Source organism: Suncus etruscus, chromosome X (assembly GCF_024139225.1).
Source record: "Suncus etruscus isolate mSunEtr1 chromosome X, mSunEtr1.pri.cur, whole genome shotgun sequence".
Taxonomy (NCBI): domain Eukaryota; kingdom Metazoa; phylum Chordata; class Mammalia; order Eulipotyphla; family Soricidae; genus Suncus; species Suncus etruscus.
The window spans coordinates 31731959-31759260 of record NC_064868.1 but is presented as its reverse complement, the minus strand read 5'-3'; the positions used below and the strand labels follow the sequence as shown (position 1 = coordinate 31759260).

The 27302-nt window shown below is 35.2% G+C and overlaps 1 protein-coding gene across 1 annotated transcript in view; it reads left to right on the top strand.

The window, feature by feature from the left end:
* Positions 1 to 27302, top strand: part of DMD (dystrophin) — a 2686579-nt gene that overhangs the window by 599764 nt on the left and 2059513 nt on the right. Inside the window, exon 7 of the mRNA XM_049766737.1 lies at positions 8494 to 8612. Within this exon, the coding sequence (XP_049622694.1) occupies positions 8494 to 8612 (119 nt within the window). The remainder of the gene's footprint in view (positions 1 to 8493; positions 8613 to 27302) is intronic.

Sequence of the window (27302 nt, the reverse complement as noted above, 5' to 3'; positions counted from 1 at the left end):
GACCTATCAAGGCAAGACAGTGTAATGTTGAAGTCTGCTATTATTATTTTGTTGACCTATCAAAACTGGTTGACCTATCAAGGCAAGACAGTGTGTAGTGTTATAGTCTCCTATCATATTGTTGCCAATGATGTCTTTCTTTAGATCTGTCAGCAATTGTTTTAAATATTTTGCTGGTCCCTCATTGGGTTCATATATGTTTATGAGAGTGTTTTCTTCCTGGTGAACATATCCTTTAATTATGAAAAAGTGTCTATCTTTGTCCATTATCACATTTTAAGTCTAAAGTTTGTGTCATATGAAATAAGTATTGCCACTTAAGCCTTTTATTAAATGTGAATATTTAAATACCTATTTTAAATTTCCATTTTTTTCTTTAAGCACCATGATTTGCATACATGATTGAGGTTGGGTTTTAGACAAAAAAGAACACACACACCTTCACCAGTGCAACCTACACACCGCCAATGCCCCCCCCCCCATTTACCTCCTTCTTCACCTCCACCCTGTCTATATTCAAGGCAGGCATTCTACTTCTCTCACTCATTAACATTGTCATGACAGTTAGTGTAGTCATTTTTACAACTAACCTCACCATTCTGTTTGGTGAGCTTCATGTCAAGAGCCAGAACTTCCAGCCTTCATTTCTGTTGTCCTTGGGGATTATTACAATGATGTATTTTGTTTTTTCCTTAAAACCCATAGATGAGTGAAGCTATTCTGCCTATCTCTCTCACTCTGACTCACTTCACTCAGAATAATAGATTCCATGTATCTCCACGTATAGAAAATATTTCATGACTTCATCTCTCCTGATGGCTGCATGATACTCCATTGCCTGTTCATCTGTTGAAGGGAATCTTGGTTGTTTCCAGAGTCTGGCTATTGTAAATAGTGTTGTAATGAATATATGTGTGAGGAAGTCATTTTTGTATTGTGTTTTTGTGTTCCTAGTATATATTCCTAGGAATGGTATAGCCGGATTATATGGGAGCTCAATTTACAGTCTTTTGAGGAATCTCTATATTGTTTTCCATAAAGGCTGAGCTAGATGGCATTCCCACCAGCAGTGAATGAGAGTTCCTTTCTCACCACATCCCCACCAGCACTTATTGTTCTTGTTCTTTGTAATGTGTGCCAGTCTCAGTGATGTGAGATGATACTTCATAGCTGTTTTGATTTGCATCTCCCTGATGATTAGTGATGTGAAGCATTTTTTCTTGTGCCTTTTGGCCATTTGTATTTCTCCTTTCAGAAATTGTCTACTCATTTCTTCTCCCCATTTTTTTGATGGGGTTAGATTTTTTGTTGTTTTTGTTAAGTTCACTCAGTATCTTGTATATCTTCACTATTAACCCCTTATCTGATGGGTATTTGGTTAATTGTTTCTCCCATTCTGTGGGTGACTTTTGTATCCTAGGCACTATTTTCTTTGAGGGACAAAAGCTTAATATATTCTCATCAGTTTATCTCTGCTTCCACTTGTTTGGAGAATGCTGTTTCCTCCTTGAAGCTGCCTTTAGTCTCAATGTCATGGAGTGTTTTACCTATGTGTTTTTCTATATACCTTATGTTTTGGGACTGATATCAAGGTCTTTATTTGAATTTGACCTTTGTGCATGGTATTAGATGGAGGTCTGAGTTCACATTTTTTGCAAGTGGCTGTTGTGCCAACACTGCTTTTTTTTATTTGGTTTTTGGGCCACACCCGGTGATGCTCAGGGGTTACTCCTGGCTCTCTGCTCAGAAATCACTCCGGGCAGGCATGACGGACCATATGGGATGCCGGGATTCGAACCACCATTGGTCCTGGGTCAGCGCTTACAAGGCAAACATGCTACCGCTGTGCTATCTCTCTGGCCCCCAACACCACTTTTTAAGAGGATTTCCTTGCTCCATTTTGCATTTTTCCCTTTATAAAAAATTGATCGTATATCTGGGGCACATTTTTTGAATACCAAGTTTATTTCACTGATCTGAGTGTCTGTATTACAGTGCCACCTGTTTTAATGACTAGCTTCGTAATACAATTTAAAGTTGGGGAAAGTGATACTTCCCATATTCCTTTTCCCAAGGGTTGCTCTAACTATTCACAGGCGTTTATTGTTCCAAATGAATATCAGGAATATTTGATCTACTCCTTTGAAGAATGTCTTGGATTTCTTTAGAGGGATTGAATTAAATCTGGACAATGCTTTGGGGAGTATTGCCCTTTTAATGATGTTAATCCTATCCATGAGTAGGGCTTGTGTCTCCATTTTTGTGTATCTTCTTTTATTTATTGAAGCAGAGTTTTTTAGTTTTCTTTGTACTGGTCCTTCACCTCTTTAGTCAAGTTGACCCCAAGATATCTGAGTTTGTGCGACAGTAATGTGAATGGGATTTTTTCTTTAATGTCCTTTTTTTTCTCTATCATCATTGGTGTACAAGGCCATTGATTTTGCATTTTGATTTTGTAGCCTGTAACTTTGCTATCTGAATCTATTGTTTCTAAAAGCTTTTCTGGTGGACTCTTTAGGGTTTTCTAAATATAGTATCAGTCATCTGCATACAGCAAGAGTTTGAGTTCTTCCTTTCTTATCTGTATGCCCTTGATATCTTTCTCTTGCCTAATCGCTATAGCAAGAACATCCAGGACTATGTTAAATAAGGTTGGTGAGAGAGGGCAGGCTTTTCTTGTACCAGATTTTAAAGGAAATGCTATTAGTTTATCTCCATTGAGAATAATATTTGCCATTGGCTTGTGGTAGATGGCCTTGCTATATTGAGAAAAATTTCTTCTATTTTCATCTTGATATGAGTTTTTATCAATAATGGGGGTTGGACCTTATAAAATGCTTTTTCTGTATCTATTGATATGATCACATGGTTTTAATTTTTCTTTTTTTTAAATTTTTCTTTATGTTGATATGATGTATTATGTTGATTGGTTTACATGTGTTGAACCTTCCTTGCATTCGTGGAATGAAACCTCTTTGGTCATGATGTATGACCTTTTGATGAGGCACTGGATCCTATTAGAATTTTGTTGAGGATCTTTGCATCAGTGTTCATCAGGGATATTGGTCTGTAGTTTTCTTTTCTTTTCTTTTCTTTTTTTTTGCAGCATCTCTATCTAGTTTTGGTATCAAGGTGATATTAGCTTTATAAAAAATATTTGCGAATATTCCTGATTTTTCTATTTCGAATATAGTGCCTGAATAGGATTGGTAGTAGTTCCTCTTGAAAGGTTTGAAAGAATTCATTAGTGAATCAATCAGGGCCTGGACTCTTGTTTTTGGGAAGACTCTTGATTACCATTTTAATTTTCTCAGTAGTAATGGGTCTGTTTAGATATGATAGATCATCTGGTTTAACTTTGGAAGATTATAAGAATCCAAAAATTTACCGATTTCTTCCAAGTTCTCATTTTCATAGTATAGTTTCTCAAAGTAGTCTCTGATTACCCTTTGTATATCTGCAGTATCTGTAGTGATTTCCCCCTGTTCATTCTAATCTAGTTTATTAAGTTTCTATTTATTTCTGAGTTTTGCTAGTAATTTATCAATCTTGTTTATTTTTTCAAAGAGCCAACTTTTACTTTTGTTCATCTTTTAGATTGTCTTTCTGATTTCCATTTCATTGCTCTAAGCTTTGTTTTTTTCTGCCAACCTATTTTTGTTTCCTTTTGTTGATTATTTTCTAATTTTATAAGCTGTGTCATTAAGCTTTTTTTATATAGGCCCCTTCTTTCTTTCTGATATGTGCTTGCAAAGAAATAAATTTTCCTCTTAGTACTGCTTTTGCTGTGTCCCATAAATTCTCGTAATTTGTGTCTTCATTGTCATTTATTTCTAGGAATGTTTTGATTTCCTCTTTGATTTCATCCTTGATTCACTGGTTATTAAGTAGTGGGCTGTTTATTTTCCAGGTGTTGAAGTTGTTCTCTTGTGTCCCTTTGTAGTTCACTTATAATTTCAGTTCACTGTGATCTGAGAAGTTTGTCTTTAGGAATTCTTTTTTTTTGGTTTTTGGGCCACACCGGGTGACGCTCAGAGGTTACTCCTGGCTATGCGCTCAGAAGTCGCTCGTGGCTTGGGGGACCATATGGTACACCAGGGGATCGAACCGCGGTCCGTCCTAGGCTAGTGCAGGCAAGGCATGCACCTTACCTCTAGCGCCACCGCCTGGCCCCGTCTTTAAGATTTCTATCCACTTGATTTTATGGAGATATGTTTAATGGGCCATTATGTGGTCTATCCTGGAGAATGGCCCATGTGCATTGGAGAAGAATATGTATCAGTTTTCTTGGGATGGAGTGATATATATGTATACATATATATACACATATATATACATATATATATATGAGTCCACTTTCTTCCATTTCTATTTCAGACCTAGTATATTTTTGTTGGGTTGACAGGGAAATGCTAAGTTATCCCACTATTATTGTGTTGCCATTAATGTCTTCTTTCAGATTTGTCAACAATTGTACTAATATTTTGATGGTCCCTCATTGGATGAGTATATGTTTAGGAGTGTGATTTTTTTTCCTGTTGCACATATCCCTTGATTAGTACAAAATGTCCATTTTTATCCCTTTTAGCTTTTCTGAGTATAAAGTTTATGTCATCAGATACCAATATGGCCACTCCAGCTTTTTAAGGGAGTTGTTTGCTTAGATGTTTTCCTCCAAACTTTGATTTTGAGAGTCTTTGTTCTGACTATTCAGATGTGTTTCTTGTAGGCAGCAGAATGTTGGATTCATCTTTTTTTATCTTTTTTGCCACTTGGTGTTTCTTAACTGGTGCACTTAGTCCATTGACTTTGAGAAAGATAATTGTCATTGTATTTAGTGTCATGTCTGTTGGTTCATTCTTGTCTTAAAGTAGACATTTCAAGTTTTTCTTTTAAGGCTGGTTTTGAGTCTGTATTGTTTCTGACATATTGTCTATCTGTTAAGCTGTGAATATTTCCTTCCAATGTGAATGGACATTTGGGTGAATTATCCTTGGCCAAGCATTAATTTAATTGAGTTTTGCTACTATATCCCAGCACTGCCTTTGTGCTGTGAAGGTTGTTTTTGAAAAATCTTAAGAATGCTCCTTTGTACATAATTTCCCTTTTTGATCTTGCTGCTGTATGCCAACCCTGTTGGTGGGATTTGTCATTGTGACTAGGATTTGCTTTGGAGTGATTTTCTTTGGATCTCTTTTAACCAGTACTCTTTGGACATAGAGTATTTGGTTGCAGGCATATTTTAGCTCTGGGATTTTTTTTTTTGGTGAAGATGTCCTTGATTGTTGATTTTTAATGGTCCTCCAATGATTCTTATTTGTCTCTGTTGTGTTCATTACAGACCTCTATTTTTATCTGTTCACATTTTTTGAGGATTTTTTAATCATCTAATCATTTATTTTAAGGCTATTTTCCAGTCTCCCCTGTTGTATGGAGTTGTTATGTATCTCATCTTCCAGCTCAATGATTCTACCTTCAACAGCTGTTATTCTGTTTTTTAAGATTTTTAATGAGGTTTTAATTTCAATACCAAGTTTTTAGCCCTGATATTTTGGTTAGGAGTGTTCTTATTTCTACTGTCATTTTCTCGATACTTATTTATGGTTCCTTCAGTTCATTTCAGGGTGTTTTTTTTTTTAGTTCCTTGAACATTCTACAAATTTCTTCTCTACAGTCTTTTTCAGAGAGGCTATGTAAGTGGTTGCTACTTCTTGGGACATCAGATATACCATCATCATTCTCTAAGCATGATGGTGTTCTGCGATGCTTTCCCATAGTGTCCTTTGCAGTCTTTTTTTTCCTACTTCTTGTACTGGTGCACATTTATTAGGGATAAGTGCAGCCATGGATCAAAGTGGAGTGGCTTCGCTCCTCTGCTTTTGTGTCTCTGGGCAGGAGAAACCTGTCTTCCCTCCTCAGGGGAGGGGCTTTTCCTTGGAGATTAAATTTGTTCTTTGGGGGAATGGACACCCCTCTGTTTCTCAGGGCTTCTACAAGCCTCATCATGAACTGTGTCTCTGAGCTGGAGAAGCCTATGTTCCTTCAGTGGTATAAGAGCTTCTCCTTTCAGTTTAAATTTGTCCTTTGGGGGAATGGGCACTTGTTGTGTATGTAAATATTTTAGGGGATTACTATGTTACTCACCCTAAACTGATTGGTAATTGTGCCCTACCCTAGGGTGTGACCTGGCATTCTGCCCCCACCCTAGGGTAGTACCTGATTCTGCTTCCACCATTGGTTGGTATCTGATCCCACCATTGGGTGGTACCTGACTCTGGGGGATAAAAACAAGGGTCTGTGGAAGGCCGAGGCTTTTTTGCTGGAACTGAGGCTGAGTCTTTGGACTTCAGTCTTGTCCACCGAATAAAGCTAATATTTCCACGAGCCTGACTGTCTGCGAGCTGTTTACCCGCCGTTTCACCTCAGAACTGTCGGCTAGACAGGGTGGCAGACGCGTGCTCCGAGCTGGAAGAGAAAGGCCTCATCCTCCATCCCTCCATCAGTTAACCTCTTCAGGGGCTGACTTGCAACAGGCACTCACCCCTCTGTTTATTTTTTAGGACTTCTACCAGCCTTGGCATGAGCTGGAGTTCTTGTAATCTCTCTCTTTTCTAATTTTGCACTATGGTTTTCAGTATTGTTAATGAATAGGTATCATGCATATCACTTCATCCACTTTCAGCACCCAGTTCTTGTCCAGAGTGATCAGTTCCAACTATTATTGTCACAGTGGATCAACTATTTACTACCCTAACTGCACGCCCCTGGTATTTGTGGCAAGCTTCCTGCCCTGGACTGGTCCTCATGATCCTCATCTGTATTGTCTCTGGATATTATTACCAAACTATCTTTTATTTTTCTTATCGCTCACAAATGAATGAGATTATCCCATATCTGTTCCTCTCCTCATTTACTCAGCATAATAATCTCCATATCCATCCTAATCCATCCTTGTATAAGCAAATTTCATGACTTCATGAAGCCTAACAGCTGCATAATATTCCATTGTATAGATATAGCATAGATTTTTAGCCACTCATCTGTTGCTAGGCACCTGGGTTGTTTTCAGGTTCTGTTTATTGTAAATATGAAGTGCTGCAGTCTTTTTCCTTCCCTAAGAATTTGATTCTCAACTTTCCTTAGAGAAGTTTATTTAGAAATATTAAATATTCCTACATAAAAGACAATTTAGATGTCTGTTCTTAAGTATTTTTGTCAAAACCCTTTAAGTCTCTTCTAATTTACAGTATATCTTGACATCTTGAGTTTTTAGTAAATCTGACATCTTTTTCATATTTCAGATTAAATTATACATGCTTTTTCCCTCTTATACAAGAACAGTCTCCTATATATTTCTTTCCAATCCTTTGTGATTCAAGAAAAGACTGTCTTTATAATGAAATTGAAATTCTTGTTCATACTCTGTATAGCCAACATATGTTTATTAAGCATCATCTGTGTCTCAAAGGTTTCAGATGAGAACAGGAAAAAAAATCTATATATTCTGTATATAAAGATGTAACAGCAATGTGTAAGTGTAAGTTTGACGTGGGAGTATGTACTTTAGGATAAGGGAAAGGTCTGGGTAATAATTGCCAGTAATGTAAGTTTTGAGTGAAGATCTAATGGGAGGCACTGACCATGTCGAATCTGGGGGGACAGCATTCCAAACAAAGGGAACAACAGACACAGGGAAATCATGTTTACAGTATATGAAGATGTGCAAAAAAATCAAATCAATGTTAATGGAGCATCTGACCGGTTGGAACTTACAGTTCACAGTTAAATTGGTCAGTTTTACCCTTCTGATAGCAAGCAAGAAATTGAGGAAGCTGTAATATATTTGAGCAGATGATTTTAGCAGTTCTGCTGAGAATAGTTTTAAGTAGGGGAAAGAGAAATCTAAGGCAAGATGTCATGTGAGGTGAGATTAAGGTGTTGATGGAGGCCAAATTCTGGATATATATATCCAACATGAGTGAAATTCTTAGAAATGTTGGCCCAATGTTCCTGCAATTGAGCAGCTTTTAATATGAACATGTCCTTGATTCTTGAATAAGGAATAACTACAAGAAAAGTAGCTTGTTTGGAGGCAGCAGTGGGAATGAGAACAGGGTCAGCTCAGTTTTGAACTCTGAAGTCTTGTGATGAAGTGAAGACAAAGTAAGTCAGCAGGTGAAATTAGAGTCCCCAGTTGGAAGTGGTCGGGCCAGCCTTTTAGAATCCAAAGTTTTCAGCAAATGCCTTATATAGAATTGTAAGAGATAAACATAGTTTTGTTGCTTCAATAAGGTAGAAAATAAATCTCCTTTGGTTTTCTTAGGACTCAATAGAAATGTGACTTCCTTAAGAAAGAAGTGTTGTTGAGAACTAACACTCAAATCTTAAGGATTCCGGGCTTGGGTTGTCAGTCATAAAACAGAACTGAAGCGAACTTCATGACACTCTCTAAAAATGAATTAACATATTCCTTTGTGTATACCTTTGTTTCAGGCCAGACCTATTTGATTGGAATAGTGTGGCTAGCCAGCAGTCAGCCACACAACGCCTGGAACACGCCTTTAACATTGCCAAACATCAGTTAGGCATAGAGAAACTACTGGATCCTGAAGGTTGGTGCATTTCCAGAATACCTATTTTTAGTAGAGTTGAATGTTTATTGCCTCAGATTTTGCTTTTCGACTAGCCAGGTTTAAAATAAAAATATATATCTCGGGCCCGGAGAGATAGCACAGCGGCGTTTGCCTGGCAAGCAGCTGATCCAGGACCAAAGGTGGTTGGTTCGAATCCCGGTGTCCCATATGGTCCCCCGTGCCTGCCAGGAGCTATTTCTGAGCAGACAGCCAGGAGTAACCCCTGAGCAACGCCGGGTGTGGCCCAAAAAAACCAAATATATATATATATATATATATATATATATATCATATTTCCTGTAGTTCAGGTATATTTAAAATGTTATTTCTGCTATTGGTAGTAATTTATAAATTAAATTCTCAAAACCTCAATATTTGAAATTAAGGGGTGAAACTTGAAAACATCCTAAGCCTTTAATATGTATTCTTCATGGATATAATGAATTACATTTAGAGTACATTGCTAAATACTTATGAAAACTTCATGTTTTGCTTATTCTATCAAGAGATTTGATAGACTAATCAGCTATAATTAATTAGCTGCTCTTGCCAAGTTCATTCATATACTCTATAAAAGGCAACATGGTTTACTGTTTAAATCAGGAACTCTATTTCTGGCACTGCTTCTGTTATAATTTGTCACTCTGGGGGATGTCCTCTATTGGATTGTTATTCCCTTTCTGCTTCTGAAGTTGACAGGCAGTTCTGGATTTATCTTTTTTATTATATTACACTAAATAAATTTTATTCTTAGATCTGGTGCTACAAAGTTATATCTTCTAGAAGGATGTATTAGAGAAAATATTGAGTACTGACCTCTACTATTCCTCTAGTCTATGAAGCAGTCTTGTGATTTGCTAATGTCTTTGAAATAACCTAGCCTGATCTCACTAGTTTGTGCCATTTCAACCTGCTCAAACCAGAAATTGATGAAGTAGCATCGATAAAATTGATTGTTGTTGGCTTATATAATCCAATAATAAGAGTAGGTTCAAAATAGACGTTTTTCTTGTTAAGTGATATAATGACTTTTTCACCTCTATGTTCTGCTTCAATTAGTAAAGTAGGATAGCCAAACCAGAGAGTCATCCACATTGTGAAAATACAGTACAGCAGATAGGGCTATTGCTTGGCATGTGACTGACATAAATTTGAGCTCCAGAATCCCATGTTTCCCCTAATTCACTAATCTTGACCACTGAGCAGATACAAAGAGTAAGTGCTAAGTACTACTGGTTGTAGCTCAAAATTGAAACAAAAAAACATAGGTTGATGAACCTGTAGTTAGAGGAAGTTACATAATTTATGTACTTTATGTCATAAAACAGCACGGTATATCAGTTTCTTATGCTTTATCAGCTGGAAGGTATATTTTATGATGCCTGTAATATAGGCTATAGGAATACTGTTATAATGTTTTAAACTTGAGTATTCAAGGTCAACCAAATATACTGAAATTATTAATAGTGATCAGGCCGTTGACTCTGGTTTAATTCTACCAGAAAATTCTTTTTCTTTTTAAAATTTTATTTTGACATAATATTGGCTTACAAGAGTGTTAATATTGATACATTTTAGGACAGTATTTCCCTAAATACTAGTGGAACTTTTTTGTTAATTTAGATTGGGCTCATTTCTGTAACTTGGATAATAGACTTGTCAGCTGTATTATATGCAAATATTTTCTCCCATTCAGTAGAATGTCTTTTTTTAATGATAGTTCTTTCTCTTTCTCTATGCTTCCTATACTGTATTTTTGGATTCTGGTCTAGCATGTTTTAGGCTATCTTTTGTTCTTTTCCTGATACAGTAGTCTAGTTTCATCTTTTTGCAGGTGGTTGTCCAGTTAGCTCAACACAGTTTGTTGGAGAGATTTTATTTTAAGCTGTGGCTTCCTCTGTCATATATTAAACTTTCAAATATGATGGTTTATTTTTGGACTGTATTTCAGTGGTTGCTTTTTTGTTTTTAAAATAACATGCAGTTTTGATTCCTTTAAGTTTGATGAATTTAAATTCCTCGAACATTAAAACACCCACCTCCACCCCGAATTGCATGGTTGTTTCTGTAGCTCCATACGAATTTATTTTATTTTATTTTATATTTTGGGGGGGGTCATATCCGGCAGCACTCAGGGGTTACTCCTGGCTCTACACTCAGAAATCGCTCCTGGCAGGCTCAGGGAACAATATGGGATGCCGGGATTAGAACCACCATCCTTCTGCATGCAAGGCAAACACCTTACCTTCATGCTATCTCTCTGGCCCCTATTTTATGTTTTCTTAGGAAGTGTCAGGGATCAAACCCAGATATCCTGTATAAAAGTCAAGTCCCCTACCCATAGTACTATTGATTCAGCCTCGCACAAATGTTTGTAATGTTTATTTTATGTCCTTGAAGAATTCTATTAGAACATTGATAAAGATTGCATTGATTCTGTATGTTTTGGGTAAATGGTGATTTTTAAAATTTTAATTCATGAAGATGGATTTTCTTGTTTTGTCATATATTTTTCATATTTTCAACATAGCTTTTGCATATATATCTTTCATCTTTTGTTATTTTGATTTGTTTGTACTTATTTTGATGAGATTTTAAAGGGAATAATTTCCTTGATTTATTTATCTTCTAATTCTTTCTTTTTTCTTTCCTTTGATTTTTTTTGTCATACCCGATGGCGGCACTCATTACTCCTGGCTCTGAGCAAAGAAATCGCTCCTGGCAGGCTTGGGGGACCATATGGATGCCAGGAATTTAACTGGGGTCTGTCTGTGTTGGCTGCATGCAAGGCAAATGCCCTACCACTATGCTATTGCTTCGGCCCCTAATTATTTTTTTGCATATAAAACTGTAACAAACTCTTGAACATTGATTTGATAGTATGACATTTAAATTTTATTCACATTAACTTTAATAGTTTTTTGGTGGAGTGCTTAGAATTTATACATTTAAAATATATATTGTATTCACAACTAATACTGATAGATTAACACATCTCAATATGGCTGTTTTTTCTTTGTTTTGAGGCCAAAACAGCAGTGTTTAGGGCTTGTTCTGGCCCTTGTGCTCCTGTACAGGCGTAGGGGGACCAAATGGGGATCAGATCCAATTTGGGCATATATAAGGAAAGGGTCCTAAATGCCATCCTATCTCTCCAGCTCCCTCCCACACCTTTTTTGGCTAGCATTACCAGGAATCTGTTGAATGTAGTGCTAGGAATGGACATCCTTGACTTCTACCTGATCTTGAAGTGATTTTTGTAATCCCTGAGCACCGCCGGGTGTGGCCTCCCCCCAAAAAAATCTTTATTTTTGTTTTTAAACTTTTAAAAATATAAGTTTTGATTGTTGGTTTGATTTGTACACTCAAAGTCATTAAAATCTAAATTTGGAGTTTTTATTCATATCTTATATTTATTAGGCATGGTTGGTGTGGGTTAAAGTTGTATTTTGTAGCCTGTGGTTTAGTTTTAAGTGGAATTGGCTTTTAAAACAAGTAGAAATATAAATTAGCATAAGCAATTTCACAAACAATTTCTATTGTGTTTAAATATTAGCACAGTCAAAATAAGTACTCCTAGATTACAATTATTTAATAATTTATGCATATTTGTGTTCAATATAAAGGGTTCATTTGCTTACCATGTAACCTAGTGGGAATCCTATGATTTTCCATGTAAGCTAGGCTTCGTGTACTTTGTATATTTGATAAACATTGGTTACTTTCCTTAGTTAAAAATGTATTTTCATCAACACATGCAACATTTTTTCCATTAAGAGAACACTCTTCTTTTTAAATGAATGAAAGATTAGGACAAAACACTGTGTTGGTTCTATATAAATTTTGCCTGTGTCTATAGAAATACTTTATATGCTGGGTTATACCATAGAATATAGAAATATTCTCACTTAAGCTAAATTTAGAATGAAAACTGAATGCTAGGAGTGAAGTTTGGCAAACACTATGGCTTATGAGAAATATTTTAACCTTAAAATGACATTTACAAACCAATTAGTTTGGTTTTAATCCACTTTATTTTAACTTCACGAGCATGGTGACACAGATTCTATTTTATGCTTGGCTAATTCCTGCATCACTCTTCAACTGTTTCTAGAGCCTACTTTACTAAGAATTAGCTTCATCTTTTGGAAGGCTTCTTTAAAAGAATGGCCGTTGGCTTGATTTGGCATGCGTGCATTTCATTTCAAGAGTTTTAAAGAAATATGCAGTGGAAAGTATATGATAGTTATTATAAAGGCGAAAATTCTTTACATCCTATTATTTGAGGGTTGATATAATTTGTATAAGCATGTTGGGATTTTATGCCTTCAGTCTTTGTTTTAACATTTAATTAAAATTATTTGGATGGAAACCTTTCTTCCCTGGTATAGTTCAGTGATCTCTCCTGGCTATACTCAGGTGGGGGGGCATACCACTTGGTTTCTCTGACTCGCCAGGCAAGAACATTATCTTCTTACTCTGTCTCTAGTCAAACTCAACATTATCTTAATATCTAACAATAACAGCTAGTAATTTGTAAGAAATAACTGTAAGTTGGAAGGCTAAAATTGCACATCTCAGACTGATGCTATTTATTTAAATAACTGGTAAATCTTACAGACATATAAACTAATTTAATAGAACTTAGATATTTTTTCTCTACATGCTTTTGTAGAATGTCTATTTTTCTTTTTTTATTCTTTTTTTTTTTTTTTGGTAAACCTGGTGATGGGTTTCTCTTGGCTAAGAGCTCAGAAATCACTCCTGACTAGGGGGCCATATGGGATGCCAGAGATCAAACCGAGGTCTTTCCTAGATTAGCCATGTGTGAGGCAAACGCCCTACCACTGTGCCAACACTCAGCCTCTAGAATGCATATTTTTTAGAAAAAATAATGAGGTTGAATATAATTTGTGTTCCTCTTGTGTTAGCATGTCACCTACAAGTTAATGCAAATATCTTAGACTTCTAGTGAAAATGTTTAGTGAATTGAAATACTATATTAGCCATATGTGAATCAAGTGGCTATTCCTTATTTTTAAAAATGTGTTGATTGAGGTACCATTACTTATAACACTTGTAATCCACACTTCATGTATACATCATTTCAACACCATAATTACCATCAGAGAGCTTAATTTCCTCCACAGGTTTTCCAAGAACCCCGTCTAAATCCACTCCCCAATATTTGCTTTGTCTAAAGGACAAAATATTTGAAAATTTCTACCAGTTTTTTCTACCTATGTTTCTCACCCCCTATATACATTAGAGATATTTTTCGTGGGAGGTGGTTGAAGACAGAACTTACGCCTGAAATTCCAAAGAACTCGAAATCAATTTTTTCAAAACCTATATAATTTTAGAAATAAATATATTTCAAGAATATTATGGATAATTCTGTGTTAACACATGTTAGAATTTACATAAAATAGATAAATCCTAGAAGATAAAAATTTAGGAAGAAGTGAAGAGAATTTAGAACCTTTAAGGGGGATATTTGAATAGGCGTATAAAAGTATAAAGTGAGTTTTATTCTAAGTAAAGGGATATGAGCTTTATATTGAAAAATAACATGTTATAGATATTGCTTAAGTGTCTGCATTTATAAATCAAAGACTGTAATAAAATATTTGGATGTAAAATGAAAACTAATTAGATCTAAAAGATTCAAGATCTAATCAAGAATACAATACAAAAATCTCTTCCTCACACTTATATTTATTGCAGCACTATTCATAATAGCCAGACTCTGGAAATAACCAAGATGCCCTTCAACAGATGAATGGCTAAAGAAACTGTGGTACATATACACAATGGAATATTATGCAGTCGTCAGGAGAGACAAAGTTATGAAATTTTCCTATACATGGATGTACATGAAATCTATCATTCTGAGTAAAATAAGTCAGAGGGAGCGAGATAGCCACAGAATAGTCTCACTCATCTATGGGTTTTAAGAAAAATAAAAGACTTTTTTGCAACAATCCTCAGAGACAAAGAGAGGAGGACTGGAACTTTCAGCTCACTTCATGAAGCTCACCACAAAGAGTGGTGAGTGCAGTTAGAGAAATAACTACACTGAGAACTATCATAACAATGTGAATAAATGAGGGAACTGGAAAGCCTGTCTAGAGTACAGGGGGAGGGGTGGAGAGGAGGGAGATTTGGAACTTCGGTGATGGGAATATTGCACTGGTGAAAGGGGGGGTGTTCTTTACATGACTGAAACTTAATCACAATCATGATTGTAATCAATATGTTTAAAGATATAAAAAAGAATTATGCATTAATTTAATATTTAAAATGTATAAAATACCTTTGCAAGCTAAGAGTAAACATACATTTCTTAATTTAGTAGAGAGCAGCCATAAACCTTATAAGTTAGTGACATACTCAATACAATGTGCTGGGAAGTGAGTCCTTTCCTTTGAAGAAACTCCTTGAATGCTTCTTGCAAAGCTGGTTTTAAAGTTAGATAAATTGCCACTGCATTTGCTAAATATATAAACAGTACCTTCCTTTTTTTAAAAGACTTGGATACACTTGTCAAACAATTAGTTTATATGGTTTCATCAGTATTGTTTTGGATCAAAGAGTAAGAGGCTTTAGAAAAAATGTTGGTCAAAGTAGAAAGTTAATAACATGTGATTAGCAACTTCCTAGATTTCATTTGTATATTATCCGGCAATATTTGCTCAGAGTCTGGAAAATTAGATGGGCTGTTGACTAGTGGTCCATTAGCAACTTTATTAGGATTCCTTATGGTTTTTATAATCTACATTATTCTCTGGTCCAGGTGGCTTTTAACCAGGGTAGTTAATCATGAGGGCTGAAAAAAAGAATAGGGAACCAAAACTTAAAAGAATGGGAATAAAACTAAAGATGTTCCTATAGCAAGGAATTGGAAGTCAAATACTTGCATTTGTCTTATTGTAATAATCATGTAGGGGAATGATCAGGTCCAAATGGGCATGAGTGCCAGGCTCCATATCATTTCGGACAGGCTGTTTCTAAGACTATTGCCTTATTTTCCAGAGTGTTCTCACTGATGGAGAATTTCTGGGCTTGGGTCATGCCTGGACTCCAACACCATTGAAGTTAATGATACTTTTGAGAATAGTCAAGACTGTATTTAGGTTCTTACTAAACCATACTTTCCCCCTAACACATAATTTTCTTTATGGATGTACATACTGCATTGCCTTGAAAAAGCTACTGCCCCCTTTCACGTGTATTTGAGTTAAATATACCTTGGCAGTGTAGCTTGAGGTACCCACAGACTGATTGTTATTACTAATGAAACACAGCTTTAAGGGATATGTAGGAGTTATTTTACACATGAAAATAAAATTGATACAAATTTTCTATATTGATTAAACTTTTCAAATAATAGAAATAAAAAAATGCAGACAAAGGTTGTTATATACATAAATATAATACCTTTAAAACATTGCCACCACAATCTTTTTCTAGGGGTAATATAAGTTAATTGTCACAAAAATACCAAAAAATAATTCCTCCAACTATATAACTCTGCTAACATATTCTGGATAATAACATAGGAAGACAGCAAATGCATGAGAGGAGATTAGGAGGAAGAATGAATGTAGTGGCAGTTTAGAATCTCCCATCTTACATATTATTCTAAATTGATATCTCATAAAAGAACAACAAATTTTAGAACAATTTGCAGCTAACAGTAATAAATTGAAGGCATTTTTAAATCCATTTCAATTGTTTGGATGACTGAAATAATTGACTATAAGTGTCTGTCTCAATTTCACCCACTTAGATAACAAGGGAAGCTATAAAACACTAAAATGTTAACTGTGTAAATGGATTAAATTTACCCTTATCATACCTTAATTTGGGTTTTGCTTATTATGTTTTTTTTATAATTTACTACAGCTGGACTTCATGAACACCTTTGTTTTTCTCATAGTTGTTATAATCCAATAGGTTAATATTATTGCTAGAGTTAAATGACATAGTATCTAACTGGACAGTAGAATTAGAAATAATCCTTTGATTTAAGATTTGCATTACGGAGAAGTTTCAGTACCAGATTTGTTGACAGGTATATCAATATAGGTAACTGTGAATATATCTTGAATTAATTGACCAGGAATTTTTTACAACATTTAAAGAATTGGTTGGTAATAACATAATAACCTAGGTTTATATAAATATAATAAGCTATACTGGATGACTTAGAGGTTTCATAAATAGTATAAAAATTTAGGATATATTCCTATTATGTTCCAGTACTATATTACATATGTTATTTTGTGTGTTATATCCCATATTATATAAACAGTCCATTATTTTAATAAAGAGTTACTAGAAAATACTTTTTATATACTTTGTTAAACTTATCTATAAAGTTACAGATGAGATAATTAGTAATTTAGATGCCCTATGGTTTATATTTGTGTATTATTACAGAATATGTTCCCTTAATTGAAGGCATTTGGAATATCTAAATCACAATATAATGACAATAAAGTAGCATAAATGCTTTTGAAATTTCTATGATGTTTTAGTTAATTCATAGATAACATAATATTTGAGAGAAAATTATGTGTTTCTCATATTTAGAGAATTTTTATATATTTATTGGTAGGCACACCTGGAAGTACTTAGGACTTAATCCTGGCTCTGTGCTCAGTGATCACTCCTTGAGGTGCTTGCAGGGGACTACATATATTTCTGGGTATCAAAATGGGAAAAACACTGATCGCTGGCCCCTGGGTCATGTTTATCAGACTGTCTTTAAAATGGAATGAGCTATGATACAAGTTTATATTAATTATAATGAAAATGAATATCTAAAACATTTTTAAAGTTTAGATGAGGGGCAGACCAATCTCTGCACATGATTTTCAACATAGCTGCCATCCAAAATACATAGCTGCCAGTGCTAGAACCAACTCAGCCCAGAACAGCCTGCAGAAGCCACCTCAACATAGATGACCCGGCCACACTCATGAATGGTAGAGCAAGAGGATCCAGGCTGCTCTGCTTTGCTCTGCAGCTGTGGACATATGCTAGTCAATGATCTCCAGCACAACACACAGAAAATATCATACTGTAAGCATGACAGTGGGAAAACAACACATGCCAACACCATGCATAGAAAATGAAGATGGCACATTGGAGGACACAAAAAGTGCCAACCACTTATTTAGCCTCTCAGATAAGTTCCCCCCTCTGTCCCCTGGACTGATAGTATAACTGGTCTCCTTTGTATATAATTTGTTGTAGTTGGGAATCTTGATTCTGTTGTCATTAACTTTGGGTTTGGTATTCAGGTCTGTTCATTTTTATTTCTACTCAATGTTCATGCTACTGTTTGCTCCAGGTGCCAACCATTTTTTAATTTTTTCCCTCAATTTATGAGGCAGAATAAGATGATTCAAGTTCTGTGGTTCTGTTGGGAAAAAAAAAACTGAGGAGTCCATCTAGGAACCATCAATATCAATTTAAAAGAAAGGGAAAAGCAAAACAAAACAAGCAATGTCAAAAACACAACAGCAACAATAAACAACAGCTAAACCACAACAACAAGAAAGAAGAAAGAAATAAAAGAAAGGAGGACTGGTGTGGCTAGGTTTTGTGTTTTTTTCCCCATAGGTACAATAAGCATTGGGGAAATTAGAAAGATTTTATGAAGCTAATATCACCCTAATACCAAAACCAGACACAGATGCTGCAAAAAAATAAATAAATAAAAGAAAATAAAACTACAGACCAATATCCCTGATGAACACAGAAACAAAGATCCTAAACAGAATTCTAGCAAATAGGATCCAACACCTAATCAAGAAGGTTATACACCATGACCAAGTAGGTTTCATTCCAGAGGTGTAAGAATGGTTTAACATATGCAAATAAATCAACATAATAAAATAAATAAATAATAAAATAAAAAATAATAAATAAATAATAAAATAAAATAAATCAACGAAATACAACAAAAGAAAAAGCAAAACCATATGATCATATCAATAAATGAAGAGAAGCACTTGATAAGGTCCAACACCCATTCATGATAAAAACTACAGATGGGGGCCCGGAGAGATAGCACAGTGGCATTTGCCTTGCAAGCAGCCGATCCAGGACCAAAGGTGGTTGGTTCGAATCCCAGTGTCCCTTATGGTCCCCCGTGCCTGCCAGGAGCTATTTCTGAGCAGACAGCCAGGAGTCACCCCTGAGCACCGCTGGGTGTGGCCCAAAAACCAAAAAAAAAAAAAAACTACAGATGGAATTGGAAGGAAATTTTCTCAATAAAGTCAAGGCCATTTACCATAAGCCAATGGCAAACATTATACTCAATGTATATAAACCTTTCCTCTAAAATCTGGTACAAGACAAAGCTGCCCCATCACTACTCCAGGACATTCTTCAAAAAAGTGGATCAAACTCTCCGGAAATTCATTTGGAACAATAAACACCCACAAATAGCTAAAGCAACCCTTAGGAAAAAGATGATGGGAGGCATCACTTTTCCTCATTTTAAATTATTCTACAAAGCAATAGTCATTAAAACAACATGGTATTGTAATAAAAACAGACCCTGAGATCAATACAATACACTCGAGTATTCAGAGAATATTCCCCAGACATTCAATGAATCTTTGATAAAGTGGCAAAAAATGCAAAGTGGAACAAGGAAAGTCCTTTTAACAAGTGGTGTTGGGGCAAGTTGTCAGCCACAATCAAAAAAGAAAACTCAGACCTCCATTTAACACCATGCAAAATGGTCAAATCAAAATGGATTAAAGAGATTGATATCAGACCTGGAACCATAAGGTATATAGAAGAACACATAGGTAAAACAGTCCATGACATTGTGACTAATGGCATCTTCAGGAAGGAAACACCAGTGTCCAAACAAGTGGAAGCAGAGATAAACAAATGGGACTATATTAATCTAAGAAGCATCTGCACCTCAAAGGAAATTTTGACTAGCAGATGTGGGAGAAAGGAACTCTTATTCACTGCTTGTGGGAATGTTGTCTAGTCCAGTCTTTATGGAACACAGTATGGATATTTCTCAAACTGGAAATTGAATGCCCATATGATCCAGCTATACCAATCCTAGGAATATAACCTAGGGACATAAACAAAATACAAAAATGCCTTTGGCACACTTGTATTCATTTACAATAGCTAGAATTTGGAAACAACCAGATGCCTGAAAACAGATGATTGGCTAAAGAAACAATGATACATATACACAATGGAATACTATGCAGCCACCAGGAAAAATGAAGTCATGAAGTTTTCCTATATATGGATGGACATAGAAAGCATTATACTGAGTGAAATAAGTCAGAGGGAGAGATATAAACACAGAATAGTCTCACTCATCTTTTGAATCTAAGAAAAATAAAAGACAATATGTTAATAATACCCAGAGACAATAGAGGTGAGAGCTGGAAAGAATGGCCCACAATATGAAGCTTTATACCAGAGTGCTGAGTGCAATTAGAGAAATAACTATACTAACAACTATCATGACATTGGTAGTGAGTGAGAAAAATAGAGTGCCTGTCTTGAATACAGGCAGGGGATTGAGGTGGAGGAAGATTGGGGCATTGGTGGTAGGAAGGTTTCAGTGTTTAAGGGGGGTGTCCTTTATTATAATTGAAACAAAACTACAAATATGTTTGTAATCATGGTGCTTAAATAAAGATAATATTAAAAAATTAAAGCTTAGGAAAATATATATCAGTTGTCTCATGATTTCATATTAAATATAAATAAAAATAAACAAGCAAGTCAGATAGTTCAACAAGCCTAACCTATATTTTGTATGTAGGAGCCCTGGGTTTGACCCTAGATATTATGTGTTCCTATGTGAATAGAGCTAGAAGTAGCTCCTGAGGACTTTTGTGTATGACCACACAACAAAAACATAAGCATAATACATGGGCTATGTAACTGCTGGGATATAACAAACATGAGTAGTTTTTAATTGTATTCAGCTAAAATAATAAGGGAGTGTGGTTCATGCGATATAATTTTATCTTTTGTTTTTGCATTTTGGGCCACACCTGGTGACACTCAGGAGTTATTTTTGGCTATGCACTCAGAAATTGTTCCTGGCTTAGGGGACCATATGGGATACTAGGGAATCAAACCACAGTACTTTCTAGATTAGCTGAGTGCTAGGGAAATGCTCTACCGCTTGTACCACTGCTGCTGACCCCATGCATTACAATTTTAATAAAACAATGTTTTAATTTCCATAAATGGGGTTATGAAAGAGAAGCTTCTGATCATGCAAAATATAATAAACCATATTTTAGACTCATTCTATTCCAGTAAACTTGTGTGGTTAATGGAACATGTGATATCACTTGACAGATTAGAAAACTTCTATGATTTCAGTTGTTTTGGAGGATGTATATAAAAGTCCTTGAAGCCCAGTGCTTTTACTTTTTTACAAATTATCACCTGTTTGACAGTTTTATTCTAGTGTTATAATTTTCAGTATTGCTGAATAAACTCTCTCAAGTGAAGCATAGTTGCACCCTAATATTAATATATATAAATATATAATATATATTAATATAATATATTTCTCCCTGATATATAATATTATACGTATATACTATAATTATATAATTATAATATATAGTTTTCCAATTTGGCACCAGTGATTGAAACTTAGGCAATGTATGCATTGGTAAAAATATGAGAGTTTAGGTTACTGTACTCTAGCCACACTACATTTGTTATCCTATTTTTTTGCAGTTAGTTCAGGGTGGTATGTCGTCATATGATAAGTGGAAAACTTGAGGATTTGATAGCTTTGCTAAAACCAAGGTCAAAAAGTCAATGGAAAGGCAAGCTGAATAACATACAACTTTATTCCTTCTCCCTTCCGTGTTGTTTACACTAGGACTGTTCCGTAAAATCTGGCCTGGGGTCCACTTTCATATGCATTAGAGTTGGATCAGATACTCAGAATTCCATTGTTGGATATCGAACTCTGGCACCTCCAATTTTTGGAAACCTCATCAAAGATGGCCAGGGTGAAAATAGCTGCAGTAGAATGACGGTATCCAAGAGATCTGCCTTTCTTGAAGGTCATCCTAGGGTTTGTTCAGACTGCGAGCATTTTCCTCCTCAAAAAGTGACTAAGCCTGCTGCTCAAATCTTCAATTTCTGGAGCATTGCTTATTGCTAACAGGCCTGGCGTTAATGAGAAATGGTCCATCCACCAGATAAAATAGAAATAGACTAGCTGTCACATAAGACTGGCCACCAAAACTTTCTCTTTAGGATTAAGGGACTTGCCTTATCTCCTTTCCACATAGTGCTCATGCACCACTTGCTCGGACTTGTCTGCTGTAGGCTGTATCTCTCCCTCTCTCTCCTTCCTCCATACATTCCCTTCCCTCACCCATTCTACCCCCACCTTTCCCTGTCCTACTCCTTCCCTTCTGTTTATTAGTAATAGATATTTTTGTGCTAGAATGATACTTTCCCTGAAACAGTGATCTCACTAAAGGTTTGCTCAAGATTTCCTGTGTACCATACTTAGGCACTCCTTTATTTATTTCACCTTTTATTCCTTCTGTTCTCATTTTTATCCTAACTAAAATTTCTGCAACCTGTTATAGAAGTTTTTTTTAGATGATTTATATTTCAGTCAGTAAGATTCCAAGAGAAATATTGAGTAACTAAGGGGGAATAATTAAGGGAATAGTGACAGAAAATGTAGAAATGTCAGAAAAATACTATTTTTTCAATAAGTATATGAGCCTTCCAATCCATTTCAAAAAAGCAAGTGGGTTTAGTTAATTGTATAATCTGATATTAATGTGACAAATTGGTTTGCTTTTATCAAGAGCCTTTGGTATAGGATTAATTTTGCTAAACAGTCCATTGTTCAACCAGCTAGAAAATTCAGTGATAACATGCAGTGGCCATTGGTGCCTGCAGCAATACTGTTGCAAGGGATCAAACTGAAAGTGAGAGACATGGTAATATTTAACATAATACTGCATTTACATGGACTAAAATGTCCTCTTAAGGAGAAAAATGCTTGCATGTAAAAGAACATAAAACGGGCCTTCCACTGGTATGGTCCATTGATGATATTGGTTGGCCTAGAATTAATGTGAATTAACAGCTCTTCCCCTCACCCAATTAGGGTATACCGTTAAGTCCATAATCAAGCTTTCCTATGGTGTGGAACTCATAGACCAGCCTTGATAATGTAATAGCAAAAGGGAGGTTTAATTTACAGCTAGCTGAGGTCCAAGCCTGTTCAATGCAGTGGACCTTTGACAAGAATCCTGAATCAAAGATCCAAGCAAAATATATACGGTTACAATCTTAACATTAGCTTAACATTTCAAGCAATCACCTGGTATTTATTTTAACTACTCTTTGCAGTGGTTTTTTTCCTTTGTTTTTGTTTTTGGAACCTACATCATGACTTTAACCTGTTATTGTTTAATCATTTTTGCCATCTCTGCCCATATTGGTGGAACATCCTCCCTTAAGTGTTCCTGAGGGGCACTAGCCCACATCTTGGCCCCATCTTGTTGAGAATATCTTGTGCTAGCCACTTCTTCAGAAAAGGGGGTGGTGGTTGACAACTGCTTATTCTCACAAAACATTCCTGCTATGGAGAAGACTCAAGGTCATGTTGGGCCAAATAGAAGGAAGCTTGATTTCCAACCAAGATTTAACTTTATTATCATGTTCTGATTACATATATTTGAATCTCGCCCCAGATCTTCCTTCCTACCAGTTTGAGAGTTGTTCTTCCTTGTGGGCAAAAGAAAAAAATTAGTTTCCTTAGCTCCATAGTTCTAAGAAAATAATATTCTCTGTTCATTTTCCCAGGCAAGCTAAGATCAGTCCAGGTCTGATATTAATCTTTTTTCCAAAGGATCAAAATATCCTTGGGTCCAAATCTTATTTTGGCCTTTATTTGGTTTTCTGGCACCAGAAAAATCTCTGAACCTCAGCTCACCTCACTTGGCCAGTGGATTCAACTATATCTAAAAACGGAGTTACTGAGGTATTGAGTTAAGTCTATCTGAAAGAATATTCAGCCAATCATACATAAAAACATATCTAGTACCTCGGATATTTCATGATATTTATCCTATGATTTTGAAGTGATACTTTTTTTTCTACTTCTTTAACCTTTGGGGTGGGAGGCAAAACCTGACTCAATGCTGGCATAGTATGTGGTTCAAGGGATTGAACCAAGGCCATCTGCTTGTGCTCAGCCCAATGAGATCTGTCCATTTCTATCATTTGCCACAGTTAAGGAGAACTTTTTTTCTGGTTATGAACCTGCCTCAAGGATAAAGGCTGACCTCCAAATTGGGTAATTTCCCATTTCAAATTTTGCTATTTTCTTGGTGACCTTTCCAGTTATTTTTCAGCTGCATCATAGCTGGATTCCTAAGTGCTAGTCTTTGAGTTACTTGAGCTTTAGAGTCTAATATCTTCTTTTACAATAGACTTGAACCTTTAATTCTTGAGTGCTGACATCATATTCTTGTACAGACTTTATTCCACAAAAGATACCTGGCACGTCTGAAGATGCACTCATACTGCGGTATCTTATGCCTATATTTATCATAGGAAGTGTAAGCCACTAGTCAAAACACTTGTACTATATTGGATGTCTTTCTTATGCAACTAGAGATTAACTAGCAATGTGTGTGTGTGTGTGTGTGTGTGTGTGTGTGTGTGTGTGTGTGTGTGTGTTTGAATATTTTCTCCCGGTGCTCTAAAATCTGTTAGGAAGACAGAAATAGCCTTTGTTAGGAAATACTGATGTGATCTGCCATGACATTTATAGAATATGTATCCAGTGCCAGTTGTAGTAAGTAGGACATTACAATTACAGTTTTTTAAAAACTATTTCTACAACTCAAGGTAGGAGATACTGTTATGTCTCACAGCTAGTGGGTTACAGTTGAGATTTCTTGCTTGTCTCTACTATAGAAAATACATTGTGATATTCCTATCCTTTATCCTCCACTTTTCCTTCTCATTATTGAAATAGTTATTTGCTTCTAAAAAGATGAACCATGCTTGTCTTAACAGGGAGACGAGCAAGACTCTTAATTCTAGAGGTCATGGGAAAAAAAGTATAGAATTCTCAACAAACTGGACACAAAGAGATACTGGATTTTGTTTTTTCCCTAGGATGTCTCCCTCCTAGAACTCTTCAATAATGAATCAAAGTGAAAGGCTGTTTACAGATCTTTCAAGTCTGGGGTACTAACAAGTCATGCAAAAGCCATCAAAGGGAAATACTAAATATAACTATAACTCTTCATTATTCTCTCTTGATGAACTCAAGAAATTAAAGGAATTGGTAGCGATATCTCTTCAGGTGTGCTAGAACATGTCACTCACTTAATCATGTCCTCAGTCATCTCATAATCTTTCAACTAGGCTGAACTATTTTGATGGACAATCAGGGAAGATAGGGAAGAAAAAAACCAAGAAAGCTTAACATTGTGGTTCTCCTACAGACTAAGCAAAATATGCCTTTTCCCTAAAATGAAGAGCTCAGTTACATGATTTGATTTATTATCTGAGTCAGTTGAGAGCTTAAGTCAGTATGGGATAAGTTGGGTAGGCTAAGAACTTAGCCAATTTCTAAAAATATACCTGCTGTTAATTTATCTTTAAAAACTGGTGTGTTATCAGTAGAATCTCCATAGATGGAGACATTTAAAGTAAAATGAATACACTTATGTACAACAGGGATGCGAATGTATCTTTTTTCTGATTTCTATTTCTTTAAAATCAGGGCTATTCAGTAGGCAAGAATTCACAGTGCTGCCCTCGATGTGTGTGCTTTCTTTCATAATAGTAGGCCATAACATTTTTGCAGGCTGGATAAAGCATTTTGTTACTGTTTTTACTTTGGTTTATAACATCACTATTGTTAACAGCTGACAGAAATGTGAGTTTAGAGAACAGGTAGGGAAATATTAGACTAGTATATTAAGTTGTGTAAAAACTACAGCATGTTGTAGAACTATAATTGGACACCTGGGGAAACTTAATTCATAAACCATATTTGAGAAAGCTACATAGAAGTACTGTGTCTTTAGTGTATTATGCAAATATAAAAATGAATAATATTTAATAATTTCCTAGATTATAATTGATAATCATGTTTACTGTATTATTTCTCTATCTTTTATTCCACAGAAACATCTAAGAGTTTTATTTGAAATGTGAGAAAATTAATATAATAAACAAGTAAGGCTATAGGAGATAAGTTAATCTGTGTTTTTCAGAAAAGTAAATGTGCTTATTTCAAACATTAGTTTAGCAGCAAGATATTATGTAATTCTTCATTAGTTATATTATCTGTGTGTTTATATTAAGCATAAACCTAGTGTAAGTGAAAATAATTGCAAGAACATAAACGGATAGTTTTACAATACTTCTCCTAACTTGTAATAAATACGAGTAAGGATAATCATCATGATAGGTAATTAGTGCTCGAAAAGTTTTCTCAGATTTTAAATGTAAAATTAACAAAGATTAATGGAAAGAAAGTGAAAAAATATCATTTTAATCTTGCAAGAATAATTGAAGCATTTTTGAGGGACCAGGGCCACTCCTGGGGTACTTAGGGCAGATTCATGACTCTGGACTCAGGAATCACTTCTGGTGTCAATCAGGGTATCAGTGGTGCTGGAGATTAAACCAGGGTCAGTTGCATACATGGTAAAGACCTTATCCTTTATAGTATCACTTTGTACTCATGATGGAAACTTTTGAAATTATAATTAATAATCAAAGCCTCAGCCTTAAAGCTACTGATAGAAGCAAATTTTATTATTTTTCCAGAGTAGTAATATTGAGTATTTTTTATGGAATTGAATACATAGATTAGTCAAACAAAGTATGGCTTTATAGAGCTCAGATATTTGGCAGATGGATAGACTTATACTTTCACACATCTTCAGTTGGTATATTTAATCACACCAGTAATAAACTATAATTTTTGGAGCCATCTGCTTCTAATTTTGACACCATAATTTGTTTCGGTCACTGAAGCTTTTTTTTTAATTTATATGCCCCAGGCTCATTATTTTATCAGGTAGAAAATCATTTTAATTTATCAAATACTTATTGATTGGCAAATTTATATGAGTGCTCTATACTCCCAATGCTTCTGTAAAAATGAATCTTTTAAGATATTGACAATTTACTGTATGGCAGTAGACAAGGGCTTTGGTAGCTGTTATTTTCCATAGAATGTGATATTATCTCTGCAAATGTAACATGGTTAGGAATAGGATCTCTGTCATATATATCAAAATATCAAATAAAATGTGGATTTTTGAGATGGACTGTTAAAGTAAATTACATTGGAATTACTCAGCTGGAATTACTCAGCAGTAATTATCCTGCTCCCCAAATATTATTTACACCATGAATCCATAAATAATAAAAATATTTTTGGAGTAAAAACTTAAATATTTATTCACTTACCTTCTTTCAAAGGCTTTTCAAAGCATAATGAAATCCTCTTCTTTTAAGTTAGGTTTAGAAATCATTACTTTCTCTTTACCATATAGGATTTCTTATAAAAAGTTATAGTTAATAGTGATCTAAGTTTTGTAATTGGGTAAATAAAACAACATGGGCCTACGT